This window comes from Dermacentor albipictus, chromosome 1 (genome assembly GCF_038994185.2).
Source record: "Dermacentor albipictus isolate Rhodes 1998 colony chromosome 1, USDA_Dalb.pri_finalv2, whole genome shotgun sequence".
Taxonomy (NCBI): Eukaryota; Metazoa; Arthropoda; class Arachnida; order Ixodida; family Ixodidae; genus Dermacentor; species Dermacentor albipictus.
In genome coordinates, this window is record NC_091821.1 from 113,360,141 (window position 1) to 113,375,803 (window position 15,663).

Genomic DNA, 15,663 nt, shown 5'->3' on the forward strand with positions numbered 1-15,663 from the left:
AAACTTTTGACCAATAGCCGGGGGCTAAAGGCGAAAAGGCGTCGAATAGGAAACAACTATTTTTTTTTCTTTTTTCGGTCAAATCATGCATAATCAGTGTGCACACGTCTTATCAGATGGGGAGCTATCGCGGTTTTCGTGACGTCGCGTGAAGGACAGGTGAAGTGGGGGTGGTCCAAAAAAGTTTTGACCAATCGCGGAAGGCTGATTACAGAATTGGAATAGAAAAGTTTGGAATACTTTTACGTTATAGCGACCACAGTCTTCTCTTTTCGATAGTGCACAACCCAAAAGCCATCATCATCCAGATATGTCATAACAGCTACACGATTATCACCCCAATAACGAAGACCGATAAATCTTTGCAAGGAAAGCAACCGGCAGTCGCAATAATGCGCGCTCGGCTGTTGTGAGCATCCGTGAGCACCTGTTGAGAGAACTAGGAGAAAAACATTATTTACCCTCTGGGTGCGAGAATCCAACCAACTCGTTTTGGCAACATCAGTCAAAGCGCGGAACGTTGAAAAAAAAAGGATAGATAGATAAAATACGGAGAAATTATTTTTCGGAAATACCTTAGTAGAATTTGTTTCGTGCGTTACAGGAGTACGCACATCACTGCCGTAAAATATCGTTCTTGAAACAATCATAGATTCCAAACACCTGTCGCTACGACTTTAAATATTCAGAGCAGAAAACAACTCGTGAAAAATAACTGCATGATAAGAACGTGCACACGTCGATCCGATGAAAAAACAGAGGCTCCCAAATGGGCCTCTGTTCATTCATTCACACCGACTATATTCGAAAGCATAGTTCTGATCTCGAGCAGAGTGAAAGACACCTCACTCACCTGTCAATGCAGATGGCCATTAGGGTGAACACGCTGGCTGCCACAGACACAATGGCAATGAAGTTGGAGACCTTGCAGTAGGCTGTTCCGAACGGCCAGTCCCCGTTTAGCATGTAGATAAAGTTGAAAATGACGTTCAATGTTGACACCATCGTGTCCGCTAAGCTCAAATTGACAATGAAGTAGTTTGTGACCGTGCGCATACGTTTGTGCGCCAGCACTATCCAGATAACGATCAGGTTGCCTCCTGTGGCCACGAGAACCATGCTCCCGAAGAGCAAAGTCCAGGCCGCCTGGCCCCACCATGGCAATATGTACATGTTCTCGGTCATGATATCTTCCGAGCTGAGGTTGACGAGAGACACACCTTCAGCTCCCGTGCCATTGCTGCCGAAGACACTGTCGTTGAGATACAGATCCATGGCTAGGGCATACCGGGATTTCGACTCTTGTGCAAGTGACTGTGAGTGAGCAGCGCGCCCCTTCGTAACACAGTGTGTATGGGAAGAGACGACCTGCCAAAAGCGTTACTGGACGTGTTTCAAACAAAATCCGCCGGACAATCACTTGTGTGATGCTCAGCACGCATACATGCAGCAGCGAATTTTACGAAACAGCCGTTACTTAAATATGAAATGGCTTCGCAGCGAGTGACAAACTAACCGAACAAGCTACCCTGCCTTTGTCCAGGTCGATCTACAGAGACAATTAAAATAAAGCGCGAACAAAAAGCCGAAACGTTAGGGTTTCTTGGCTCTGTTTTCTTGTATCACATTCAGGTGCTCCCGTATTTCGCGGCCATCTTAAGTGGGCCTTCGACAATACTGCAGCAGGGCGAGATAAGTTACACACTACGCACAAGTAGATGGCGGACGGCGGAGAGGGGACCACAAGAAGAGTGACGCTGAAAACGCTTGCTGCCAGTCAGCACGTCGTCAGTCCCTCATGCAAAGCATCCCGAGGAAGCGCTTCTACGTAGGCCTAAGAACAAAGTAAATAGTTCGCTTCGGGCACGACACGACGAAGACAGGCGGCTAGTCCTGCGCACAAGCCGGCGGTCCCGGAGTGCTGGCGGCGATTGACAGCTTGTCAGGTCGTGACCTCATTGTTGCTGGTGTTCCAATCCGGTACCGGAGGAAGTGCGGAACTGCGCTGTTGTCGCAGCCTCTGCGGTCGCGTCAGGCGGTGTCGACACCGGTCGCACAAACACAAATGCCGCGCGACGCGCGCTGTTTGGGCGGCGCTTGGAGCCGACTGCGATCTTGGGCGACGGGAAGCGGGCAATAAACTGGCAGCTTCACGGCTTCCGGTCGGTCCCCTCCGTGGCCCTATTAATTCGACGCGGGGCTGCAATCTGGGCGCCGTTGTGTCGCACGCGCTCGGGCTCCCACTTCCTCGGCCGCTGAGTGAAGCAAGTCACGCCGACCGCAGAGGAGTGACGCCGGATGGGGCCCCGCTATCAGTCTGGGTCAAGGCTCGCTGCGAAGCCGAGGGTTGGCGGGTCGCGCCGGGCCCATGGTGCAGTGCCTGCAAAGAGATGCATGTAGATGTCGGGTCACTGAACGCATAGCTGCGACGCTCATGCGGCTTCGTTTTACCTGAAGGCCTCAAATGAATGCTCTCGCATTAGAAAAAGCCTGAATGGATATTGACCTTAATACTTTCCATGGGGGACTACATCACGAATGCACAACAGCAAGAATCAAGATGTTGAGGAGGAGGAGGAGGATGTTGTTGTTGGCTGCACGTGGATCTAGCCTTGCGGGAAGTGACGGCAATTGCTCCGCCCGGATGTTCGCAAGCTTTATTCGCATTCACACTCTGTGTTTTTATAACAACACGACCAGTTGGCAATACTACATAGGTGCTTCTGAATTATAGGTTGAGAACTATAATGCGACAACTACAAAATATATTATTTCTGTACTGCGGTGGTGGTTGCAGTGACGTTTTGTGTTATCAAGAATACTAGGCTTTGCGGAGGTTGCTGCCAGTATTTTCAATATGCTCTCCTGACAGTCACTCATGCGCAGCTAGGCCGTACACTACGAACGTCTAATGCAAGCCGAGAAGCCTACTGCCATAACGGCAATATGATCGACGTTCTCTCTCCAATTATCTTCTAGTTTAACAAAAAAATGACGGGTAAGCAAAAAATAAAAAAAATTATGGGGCTTTACGTGCCAAACCACTTTCTGATATATGGGACTCCGGAAATTTGGACCATCTGAGGTTCTTTAACGTGCACCTAAATCTATGTAAACGGGTGTTTTCTCATTTCGCCTCCATCGAAATGCGGCCGCCGTGGCCGGGATGCGATCCCGCGACCTCGTCCTTAACAGCCCAACACCATAGCCCCTAAGCAACCATGGCTGGCAAATGACGGGTAAGCCCTGGTCTAGGTGCATAAATACAGAATTATGCAGCTAGAAAATATTTTTGCTGGTAATTTGAAGAAGTGCAGAACAAATCATGGTTTGTACTTAGTTTACTTGTGCACTAACTGGATCCCTGATGACTGAAAATAACGAACAATCTAAATGAAAAGTAACTTGTAAGCAGATGCTTAATTTTTGTATGTGAGTAATTTCTGGGTCATGCAGTTGACGCTTGTTGTTTTGCAGTAGACATCTAAAGGCCGGGATACATGGAGCGTTTTTCTCGACAAATTTCGCACAGCAGAAAACGCCGCGGTGACGTGACGGCCAACTTTCGCTGGCTGGGGCCACATCGGGCGAAAAAGCGGCGGGTGTCGCCTCAGTGGGGCCAGTCAAGGCGAAACTGCTTTAGTCAACATGAAATGCACAAATGAAGTTTATGGACCTTTGCTATTTCTTTACAACAGCAAAATAGAAAAGAAAAACCCTAAACCTTTGTCGAAAGCTCCTTCAGTTCCTTTTACTAATGTATCAGTATATTTTGTGCCTGTTTAGCAGAGAAATTTCGTTGAAAATTAGCGGTACGGCCACGCCGCGCGTAATCGAAAAAGATTGACGTACAAACGTGTATCCGTCTAACAATCTTTATAATCGACCCTTCCACTATCCCACAATGTGGGACGCTTCTGCACCGCGCATGTAAGCTTATCAGCTGCCTTTGAAGTCACGCCCATGTCGCTAACACAAGGTGCCAAGCCCGCGAACAGAGAAGCGCGCGCGCGAAAAGCATGTGCCGGTGAGGAAGACGGAAGTGACGGAGGCTTCGGCCAGTGAGCCATGAGGGGCTGCCCTTGCTGGCCGCTTCTGGCAGCGTCCGACGACGCGGGTCAAATATCTGGCCGGTCCTGATCGGCGGCGGCGGGCGTTTTTCTCGGCGCCGGGCGTCGAATGCGCGCCGTCGGCCGAAAATCGCAGACTTGCCGCCGTACAAACGCTCCATGTATCCCGGCCTTAAGAGGCTACAGAAACTCAATGTACGCAATAAACTAATCAGGGTACCACTAGTACAAAGAAACCAGGGCCTGCATTCACTAAAGCGACTTACGCTAGAATTGTTCGTAAGATAAAATTTCAGCCAATCCTGATGCTGGACATATCATTAGCGAAGCCGGCTGGCTAATGACAAACAGCACTTACGAACCAAAAAGCTTTGTCGATTCGGCGCCAGGTGTCGTTTGTTTTCGAAGAACAGTTATTGAACCATATGCGACACGTGGGAATAGTATATCAATGACCTTCTTATAATCATTCACAATGATCTGCGCCCTTAAAATGATCCTAACAAATAGAATATACAAAAAAAGTTTGGCAGAGGCACTTAAGACTGCACCTGCGGGAATGCGAAAGCATTGCAGTCGCATTGGAGAAATGTTTTCCCTTAGATATTCATCCGTATGTCATCGTGTACATTGCACACTTGCACGGCATTCCTTTTTATGTTCCCGTGCTTCGTCTTCTGCGGCATGCTTCCGTGGGCGACCACGTTTCACAGATGCCGCTGAGGTAGGCGCTTCGGAATGCATCCCGGTAGACACAGCCCAGATATAAAATCCAAAGAGCAAGTGACACACGGGAAGCAGTGACGTGACATGCGAAATGACGCACGCATAGGCGCACCACATTTTATACATTCGTGATTTTGCGTCGAGTCTGCGTTGCAGTTGACACAGCACCGATGAAATCCGTAGAGCAAGTGACTGACACGTGGGAGGCACGTGTGCATTGAAGCACGCAATAGCCACCATAACCGTGGAGCCACCGTTGTAACAAATACCATGTTAAAAAAAAAAAAAGCCACCATGTCATCGGGAAAGCGTGCTCGCCTCGCACGCCCTAAAGCCCGGACCACACGTACGCTTGCGAACGCGCGCAAGCTCGCGTCAACGTGCCTCGCACCTGCCGCGCCTCGCGAGGAATGGTGGTTTGCATCCACAAAGACGCGCTTCCATGCGTACGACAGCACGCGTTCACTGGGCTCACTCATAGACGCCTTGGAAGACACCACTTCGTATATTGTTATTGACAGTGTTCAAAACGCTTCGACGTCTATAATCGTAGTTGTTATATCTTTAGAGTTGTTAAATCAGCACAAAAAGGAACGATTAAGCACTTCCTCGCGTGACATAAATCTGCTTCACCGAGAGCTGAATGTACCGCGCCGTAGCTGCGTAGCCAGGCGCGCCGACACGAGGCAGCCCAAGCGCATAACACACGCTACAACAGAGAGCAGCTGTTCACCGAGGTCGCGCCGCATTTCGACGCGTACGAGCCGTGCCGCACCGTCTGCGCATGCGTGGGCGCGCGGATGCGAGTTTGCGCGCGTCCGCAAGCGTACGTGTGGTGTCGGCTTAAGGTCCGCATTCGTTTCCCAGCCAGAGCGAAATGTACCAAATTTTCTTTCCGATTCCATTATTTGACTTTGTTTTCAGAAACCTGCCTGAAATCTGATGTCAATCCAAGCATTTCTGGCGTGTTTTTACTCGTCGCGCGTCGGCCATTTTCGGTACCATATTTCGGTCACGCAGCCGCCGACAACACCGCATTTTCGCCTAATGGGGCGTATGATGCTTTCGCATTAAAAACACATTTTAGCGGACTGTGCTAAAGTGGGGTCCGATAATTGTGTCTTTTTTTTGTGCTGTAGTACTAGTGCAGGATCCACAGCACTGGTGGAGCAGCTAGAGCAGCCTACTGCTGTGGTTCCTCCTACATCCGGACCCTTCCCTTACGCCGTTGCGGTAATCCTTAATAAAGACATTTACAACTACACCGCCTCTCTATTCTCTGGCGTCCCTGCTTCGCAGTCTGGTGCCGGCAGCGTTGGCCACGTTTGTTCGTAGAATGCAGACGGACGGCTAATCAGGCCGCATTCACCACTTCTCTCCCGCTGGACCAGTAGAATTCCCTCGCAAGTCGCTGCAGGTTCCGCCGGTTTTTCGGGAAGACAGCTTGCTTCGAGCGCTGGGCGCCCTAGCTGTGAGCTCGGGGCCCCGAGGCATCCACATGCTTCTCGTGTAGCCTTGTCTGATTTGTTTCGAGCTGACAAGCTACGTGATAGGAATATCGGCCACCCACCGGTTGCCTTCTGTTTTTTTTTTCTTCCGTGGGCCGTGCCACGGTCACCACGAGCGCAAAGAGGTGTGTGGCTCGCGCAGTCGAAATGCGCGTGCTCTGAATGGCTCCAAGGTGCAGCCGAAAAATCGTTACAAGCATCGGGCTAAAAGACAAGGCGCTGACGCGCGCCGCCACTCTCGTCCAGAGCCCTTCACACAGTGTAGCCCTTTAACGAAAACAGTCGCGCATTTGCCGCATCTCCGAAACACGTACGCACCCCTTCTATTTGTGCCTGTGCTGACAGCAAGTCAGCGAATGACGAGGTGACGATGCTTCGAACGACGTTAACGTCAGCTGTTCTTCCTGACACTAAGGTGGTTAACACGGCAGTACTCTTAACCTTCACTTATTTATAGACATTTTTTTTTCTGATTTAGAGTTCAGCGAAGAAGAGCCACTGTTGGCGGCGAGCCAAGGGGAATACGACTATAAGGTAGCAAGTAAATGGGCCGGTATGTGTTCGCTCAAAATAAAAACGGCTACAGAATATCCCTTTCAAAACAATTTAGGATTTTGAATTCATGTTTGTTCTCTAAATGCAGATTGGGTTTGTCTGTTGCTGTTGCTGTTTTAGTGTGACGCTTAGCGTAAATGTTTTAATACAATAAACTGCCATCATTAACAGAGTAAAAAAAAACCCCGCAATTCAATAGGCACAAGTTTAAAAAAATACTTGCGGGATATAATTTCACATAGTTATAGAATCTCGAGCTCAGTCAGTATAGCTGAGCGCGCAATTTTAGATCGCAGCTCTTAGGCGCCTGTTGCTGTGTTGGGCAACGGCGTTCCTCGGCGTTCCTCGGCGTCCCTCGTAACCGAGCGAACGAGCACAGCGAAGGATGAAAACGCGAAAGCGGTGCGCAGCGGGCGATGAGAGACGGCCATAGCGAAGAGAGTGTGAGGAGGAAAGCGGAGGAGGAGGGTATAGCGAAAGCGGGAGAAATACAGCGTAGTGCCGCGCTAGACGGGCACTGTGGCGACGATGGCTATGAGCTGGCACCAGAGTAGTGCACGCCAGACATGAAAACAAAGCGCTGCATGAGCGGAAGTCTGTCTGCGGCGGCTGCTATGAATCGCGCCCACCCGTCACCCACGCGCTGCCTCTCGCGATCTCCCGATTAGCGAGGCCATCGCGCTACACTTCACTCCATTTGCAACGTGCCGCACGAGACAGAGAGTCCGCGCCAGCCAATATATCGCGAAATGAAAACACGTATATAGCTCCGCTCATATTTCGCATTAGTATTGTAATCATCGGTGAATTTTTCTTTCGTCTTTTTTCCGTTTCCTTTTTTTAGACGGTGATACTGAGGCACTCTTACACGATGTTAATTTCCTGGTGATCTGATTCTCATGCATTAGATAATTCAAGGGGCGCCTCTGAAGCTATATTGAGTTGATTTTTGCCGCCACGGAAGACAGCTACAAATGTGCGGGCATTCAACGACCAACATCTACTCTACTTGCGTAGCGTAATGCGGTGCACTAATGTACGATAATAATAACAATAACATATAGCAGAGTATAAGCTTCTGCTTGTATCAATGTTCGCTTACGGAAAGATCTGAAAGCTCTGACAGCTGTCAGCAGGTAAACTCGGACGGGTGCATTGGAATAGTGCACAAAGCGGACTATATTCGGCCACCCATAACCCCTCGTAAGCCTTTTAATTGGCCTGTGCGCGAAGGAATCGCAAAGGAGACACTAACCGTCGAGCTCGTCCTTTACCGACGCCGCAGTCGGGTTAAGCCATGACTCCGGGACGGACGGCAGCCTAGGACAAACCGGGGCGGCGGCCAGGTACCGAAATTTACCGAGCGCTCGCAGCCGACGATGCAGACGACGGCCAATTGCAGTCGCAACATTGCGTATAGTCTTTCCCGGAGCGTCCCCGAGCGTATGCTGCGAACTCGAACGCTGCAGCTGCTACGGACGCTGCCATGTGCGGCGACATCCGTTGCATGACACAAACTGTATGGCTTGGTAAGCGGCGGGCTCAAGCCATTTGTCAATGTCCCAATTATTGTTGCAATGAAAGAGAAAAGCAGCACATTGCCTTTTGTTTATTGTACATACAGGGTCGACAAGGTCGTGTCAGAAAAGTCCTTGACCCGCCTGATCAGGATAAACGCACTTTTAGGCATAAAATTCTCGCTGCGCGTACAGTCTTTGTCAAAAATGTTGCTGCCATTTTTATTCTTGTTTTCATCTGTTTTTTTTCTCATTGCGTACGGAACGTCTAAAGTTTAGCCGATGCGCCTCTCAACGTAAGAAATATCTATGCAATTGAGAAGGGAAGAGAGAGGCAGCAGAAAGTTAAAATACCATGATGCGGCGCTTACAGTAGCAGGAAATTTTCGCAACGTGCGTATATGGAACGAACGAAGACAGCACAGCACAAGCACTGTTTTGTCGATTGAATGGATGCGTGCGACTTGAGAAACAAAGGCTCTCGTCTTGATCGGCACACTAACATAATGTGACGGCTGCAGTTTAGAGAAAGGGACAATTGTAGGAAGTCGGTAGGCGGTGCTTCTTCATGTGTAGAGGATAGCCCGTAGCTCCAAGCACATGTTGCGTTGAAAGTTTAGTGTGTCGTTCGGAGATTGTCTCCAAGAAAAGTAACCACTGCCGTCACATCGAACATGCTGCAAGTCCTCGGAAGCATTTCCTACTTGCTCTGTCTATACAGCCTCTCAATTCCCTATCTCCTTTTCTACACAGAGTTCATCATGCAGATGGTTAGGCACACACAAGCATAAATTTCTGCTTTTTTTCTCTCCGGAATGTCATTCACATATAGCACACCGGCGAGTTTGTCCATTGAAATTTGCACTTTAAGTAGCTGCAGTAAATATACCTTCTGTATCTATAGCGTCCACATGTCACTATCATTAACGTAACAAAACAGAAGATTACTATACGGTGCCTTAGCATCGCATGAAGTGAGCGTTGTAACTTCATCGATCCCCACACGTACAGCTGCTCAGATGCCTGCCCATCGCGCTGAGTTAAAGGTTTTTAATCGGTTGTCACTAATTGTATATTATGGTTAGTGAACGATCGTGAGATACATTCTGAGTCGACTTAGTTTTGTTGATGTGACTGTCGTAAATAATATGCAGCAATACACTCGAAAGGTCGGAAGATTTGAAAGGGCTTAAAACTTGAACACTTTCGCCACTCCAACAACAACAAAAAATACATGTGTTCCCAAAGTCTGCGTTAGCACCCAATCACAGTTTGTGCCGCACTGAAACAGTAGTGAAAAATCCCGCAGAGGGGGCAATAGCTTCTGTAAGAGTGTTTATATCAGGAAAAATCTCAATACCACTTTGAACTTGAACGCAAGAGACAGCAGGCGAGAGCTGAAGCACGTAAACGTCGCAGAAAGTAGACGGGATATTGTGAAGTGACTTGTTTGGCACAACCCGGGGTTTCACTTCCGGCAAAACATTATGCATGGCAGGCTGCGGCACAACTTCCTCTCATAAAAGGAAGTTCTCTTTCGCAGCCGCGAGCAAAATTGATAAAGTGAATTACTACATCTCTCGCATTTCATCCGGCGTCCCAGACAGAATAACAATCTTCGTACGAAGACCTCGCAGTTGAAGCAAAACAATTTTTTACCGACTATACATGGTCGCATCCTATAAATCAAGTCTTGTATTTAAAGGCTAACATAACAGAGTTCTGACAAAGAGCAGTGAAGTTCCCCAAGCAGGAGCGGTGCATGGGGCGGCTCTACATGCGAACCTACCTTCCTCCAGAAAATTATTGACCTGATATATGCGCGAAGACACCTGGGTTGCCCTTGTCCTCTTCTGTTGCATTCCCTTCACCCCTACGAAATAATAAACAGGCTGTTCTCTAGCAGTGCGTTGCAGGGACATTAAGCGGTAGCTCACATCCTCCCTATGACATACTTAGGATACATACTCAGGGACATACTTGGGATGAGGGCGAAAACAGCTACTTGGGAAGGACATACTTGGGAAGGGATGGGAAGGACATACTTGGGAAGGGATGAGGGCGAAAACAGCTCTACATTGGAACACAGTGTTAATCATACAATCATCAAGGAAATCCTTGGCCTGGAGCCAGTTGCCATCGAACGAATACATCGCTTAGGTAGGCCGAATAAAGACAAAAACAGACCAGTCATCTTAAAGCTACTTGACTCAAGTAACAAACCAGCGATACTGAAGAAAGGCTATAAATTCAAGAATACTAAGTACTCTATAGGTGAAGACTTCAGTCGTAGAGTGCGAGAAAAGAGAAGAAACCTCTGGGAAAGCGCTAAATCAAACCGTGAGAAAGGTGAAAAGGTATCCTTGTTCTTTGATAAGCTGTACATAAACGATAGCATGTTTGTCTGGGATGATGAAAGAAATGTGAGAGTCGCCGTTCAAAAAAATGCCGAAAGAAGTCGACCAGTAACTCGAAGCCACAAACATTCTCAGAAATAACACTGCTAAATGTGAACGCGAGAAGTATTGTAAATAAAACTGAAGCATTAGAAAACCTGTTACTCGAGCACAGCCCTGACATTGTTGCTATTACTGAAACATGGCTTTCACCAGAAATATACAGCCACGAAATAGCACCCCCAAATTACTCAGTTATCCGTAAAGATCGACCAACTAGAGGCGGTGGCGTAGCTCTGCTTATTAAGAAGCACTTACCCTTTGTATTGATGCCCGACGTTCCAGATGTCGAGGCTGTGTTCTGCAGGATTATGTGCGATGATTTTGCTATACTTACTGGTTGCTTCTACAGAAGTCCTCTTTCTGGTCACGAAAGTGTTATTGCTGTACAGGAGTTTTTGCAGAGGCATGCTAGCAACCGAATTATTCTTATGGGAGACCTCAATTTACCTGATATTGACTGGAATACCATGCACCACACTTCACTCTCATCAAATTCGCTCATTGATTTGATGCTAAATTTCGGGCTTCATCAAGTAGTAACCTCTCCTACGCGAACACAAGGAACAAGCGCTAACATCCTAGACTTAATACTGATTAGTGACAACTTCCCCCTTGATTTACTGAACTCGGAGATCATAAATGGTATCTCAGACCACAACATCCCAAAATGCCAGCTGCCCCTCGGATGCACTGCAACAGCCAAAACTAGTGAAATTATTGTCCCTAATTTTGAAAAAGCAGATGATTCCGCTATACTAACCTATTTGGCGCATGAATACCAAGAATTTTACGAAACTGCCAACGAAAGTACTGTCCACGTTAATGATCTCTGGCTTCATTTCAAGCGTATAGTATCGCACTGCATGCGTCATTACATCCCGAAAAAAAGTAAAAAATCGAACGAAAAAAATCCTTGGATAACACGCGATATAATTCATGTCAAGCGCAGAATAAAACGTTTGCGGCATAAGATGAAAAAGACCGGTGCAAGTACACAAGCAAAATCGCAACTCTCCCGCGCTGCCGACGAGCTCAAGTTAAAGACGAAGCTTGCGAAGCATATATATTTCAATGAAACTTTGCCTAACCTTATCAATCACAACCCTAATCGCTTCTGGAACTTTTTTCGCGCACGCCCCGCAGCGACACCAGATCGTCCACGCGAGGAAAAACTGGCACTCGCTGATAAATTTAACCAACACTTTCAATCAGTCTTTACTAAAGATAACGACACAATTCCATATTTGCCACCGTCATCATTTCACACTATTGACACATTAACAATAAACGACTCCGGAATATTTAAGCAGTTACTTGAGTTAGACGTGAAGAAATCAAATGGTCCAGATAACATCCCCAACGAGTTCTTAAAAAGATATGCTCAATATAATAGTAAATATCTTGGCCTTATTTACCGCAAGTCACTTTCGACGTCAGAGCTACCTGAAGACTGGAAAATTGCCAAAATTGTACCGATTCATAAGTCAGGCGATACTAACCTGCCATCTAACTACAGACCAATTTCGCTTACCAGCACATCATGTAAAATTTTGGAACACATTATTCTCAAACACTTAACCGCATATCTCGAAGAACATATTCTAGTAGATGTTCAACACGGTTTTAGAAGGGGCTTATCGACAGTCACTAAGCTAACAGAGGTCGTACACGATCTTGCTTTAAGTATTAATAATCATAATCAAACTGACCTACTTTTACTAGATTTCAGTAAAGCGTTTGATTGTGTGTGCCATACTAAACTAACTGCCAAAATTACAGCTGCGATTGGCAATGGACCTATTACTGCATGGATAACAAACTTTTTATCTCACCGATCCCAATTTGTCGTCATCGAAAACACCCCATCTGCTCCGGTGGCTGTCACATCAGGGGTCCCACAGGGCTCAGTAATAGGTCCGCTGTTATTTTTACTTTTTATCAATGACATTACAAATAACATTGATTGTAAAATCAAACTGTTTGCAGACGACTGCATAATATACAGAGAAATACGCAATCACCAAGATCAAGTTCAGCTCAATAACGCACTAGCAAAAATAACCGAATGGTGTGATAACTGGCAAATGACCATTAATACAAGCAAAACGGTTTGCATGACAGTAACAAGAAAAAAGCACCCATCGTTCTTCCACTATACACTTAACGGTAGCCTCGTAACTAGAGTTCATCAGCATAAGTATCTTGGTTTAACAATAACGTCCGACCTTAACTGGACAGCACATATTAACAACATTACTTCTTGTGCATTACGGAAACTCTTCTTTCTCAAAAGGTGCCTGCGGTTGGCACCAACTAACGTCAAACTTTTAACTTACATTACATTTGTGAGACCTGTCCTTGAGTATGCTAATGTCGTATGGTTCCCGCACACTAAAACAAACATATCTAAACTGGAAAGGATCCAGAGAAAGGCAATTAGATTTATCCATCGTAAATACCGGCGCAGTGATTCCCCTACTCTCCTTCTAACACAGTCAGGGCTTGCAACTTTGACTGTACGAGGAAAACGAGCTCGTCTCAAATTTCTGCATCAAATATTACACAGCCGACTAAAAATAAATGCCTCTGCATACGTTACCTTTTCTAAATCCCGCGTACTTCGTCATAATCATGCATATACATTAAACGAGTTCCTTTGTAATAACGATACTTTTCAGTCTTCCTTTTTCCCCCGTGTTGTTCGCGAGTGGAATAACCTAGATGCATCTGTAACTAACACAGTATCGCACTCTGATTTTGTTACGCTATTAGAAAACGAAATAATTAATTAGGAAAGAATATATCTTATGCATGTATAATTGTGAGAACCCCCATTTTTTTGAACTGTAGCTAAACATTTACCCCCTTTGTTTCTTTCTTTGTTTTTATAACACTGTAATAATCCTTACGCACATGTAACCTGAAGTGTACTATTTCTGTGAGTTTCTCTTGTTATTCGTATTATTAGTGTTGGAAAATTGTGCATTGAACCTGTTTTTATGTATTTCCATTTGCATGTTTTCATGTTCTTACCATTCCGTATATAAACCATGAAATGTATGTATAATCATATGCCCACCTGCTATGGTCTCGATATGAGACTGGCAGTATTGTAAATAAATAAATAAATAAAATACTTAGCCTGCGATATAGCGCCCAGAGACAAGTGATGTGCAGAATACTGGACCAGTTGGACAATCGTCGACTATCAGAACTCAACGCTTTAGGTCAGTACTCCCAAAGAACATCCGCGCTGAAGGCCTTACTCGCGTTACTAAGGTTTCTGCGGTCCACGGGGCTTCAGACTTTAAGAACGCCGCCCCCTATCGCTCTGTATTCTACGCGGTTTGTTCGTGCTCGTCTCTCTTTCTCTCTACACCCCCCCCCCCACTTCCACTCTCTTTCTCTTTTTCTTCCCCTTAACTCTTCCCTCCGTGCAAAGTAGCCAACCAAAGCTACCTCTGGTTAACCTCCCTGCCTTTCTACGCATTCATTTGTCTCTCTTTTAGGATAAAACGAAGTCAGGCTTTTGTTTAATGAAAACGCCAGTTTATCGGCGCTTCAAATTATACTTGTATGACAGTCTCATTTAACTTGTCAGAGGTGTGTACAGATTTATTTCTCGCGAATCATCTAATAAATTCGGTGTTTTCCGCTTGTGCCTCTGTGGCTTGATGTCTCGAGTCCGCCGCCGACTCTTCGTCCGCCTCGCAGACCTTGCTTGAGTATCTTGTCGGCTCATCAGTCCCGAGAGTGTCCTTTTGGGACGCTCATCATTTGCACTGTTTTTCTATATTTGCTACTCTGCGTGCTACACCGCGGTTCTCGCACCCACGCTGCTTCGCAAGAGCCAGCTGTTCCTTCTCTTGGAGTGTCAATGTGGCCCATCGAGTCAAGACTATATGCATATGCTTTGCGCGTCTGCATTTGCGACAGACTTGGACATATGTCCCCATATTCTTGCGGTTCTATTAAGGTATATCTTTAATTTCACTGAACGCCACGACAGCGATACATCCAGCTCCCGGCCACGGCGGCCGCATTTCGATGGGGGCGAAATGCGAAAACACCCGTGTACTTAGATTTAGGTGCACGTTAAAGAACCCCAGGTGGTCGAAATTTCCGCAGTCCCCCATTACGGCGTTTCTCTTAATAAGGAAGTGGTTTTGGCACTTAAAACCGCATAATTTAATTTTTAATATATCCAGCGATGGAAGCAAGTTTCTTTTGAAATGTAATTATCGGAAATAAGGGCAGTTTTCTGTTGCAAGTGCTAACAGTGACGCTGAAGATCAGTACACGGGACATTCAGTTCGCTTTCCTAAACGTGCTTCCATTTTTGAACACGTGCGTGAGCGTATCTGTTTGTGTATGTAGTACATGCGTGTTTAGTGTGTGTGTACGTGCGCGTCTGTGCGTGTGTTGGGGGTAGGGGAGGTTCACATTTACACGCGTAGCGCGTGTAAGTGCGTTGGTGTGTACTGTGCTTTTCAATGGTTGTTTAATCCTAAACCAAACGGTGGAAGCGAGATGACCGGCTGCAACGCTCTGGAAGTCAGATATAAGCACTGAATGCTGGGCAAGTTGGGATTTCATACTGTGGAAAAATAGCGCAAGGAAAACAAGGGATAAGAAAGAAACACGATACGAGAGCCGACTAGGGCTCGTATCATGTTTCATTTTTGTACCTTGTTTTTTTCGCGCGATTTTTTCGTCAGCCAAATATAAAATTGTAACCATCGTCATATCCTGCTCTTTATGAAACGGTAGTCTAAAAAAAAAACAACCATTATAATAATAATTACTTCTGCTGGATGCTTCTTCAGCG

The 15,663-nt window shown here is 46.5% G+C and overlaps 1 protein-coding gene across 12 annotated transcripts in view; it reads right to left on the minus strand.

Annotated features, from left to right (window-relative positions):
- LOC139049454 (tachykinin-like peptides receptor 99D) overlaps nt 1–15,663 on the minus strand; it is an 880,050-nt gene that overhangs the window by 77,818 nt on the left and 786,569 nt on the right. For 11 of the 12 annotated variants that reach the window (XM_070524895.1, XM_070524903.1, XM_070524896.1 and 8 more), the window contains one exon: nt 854–2,380. In XM_070524895.1, coding sequence (XP_070380996.1) covers nt 854–1,275 — 422 coding nt within the window. In that variant the 5' untranslated portion in view covers nt 1,276–2,380. Of the gene's footprint in view, nt 1–853; nt 2,381–2,451; nt 2,517–15,663 lie in introns of those variants that run through there. The other variant, XM_070524920.1, reaches the window with a different exon arrangement.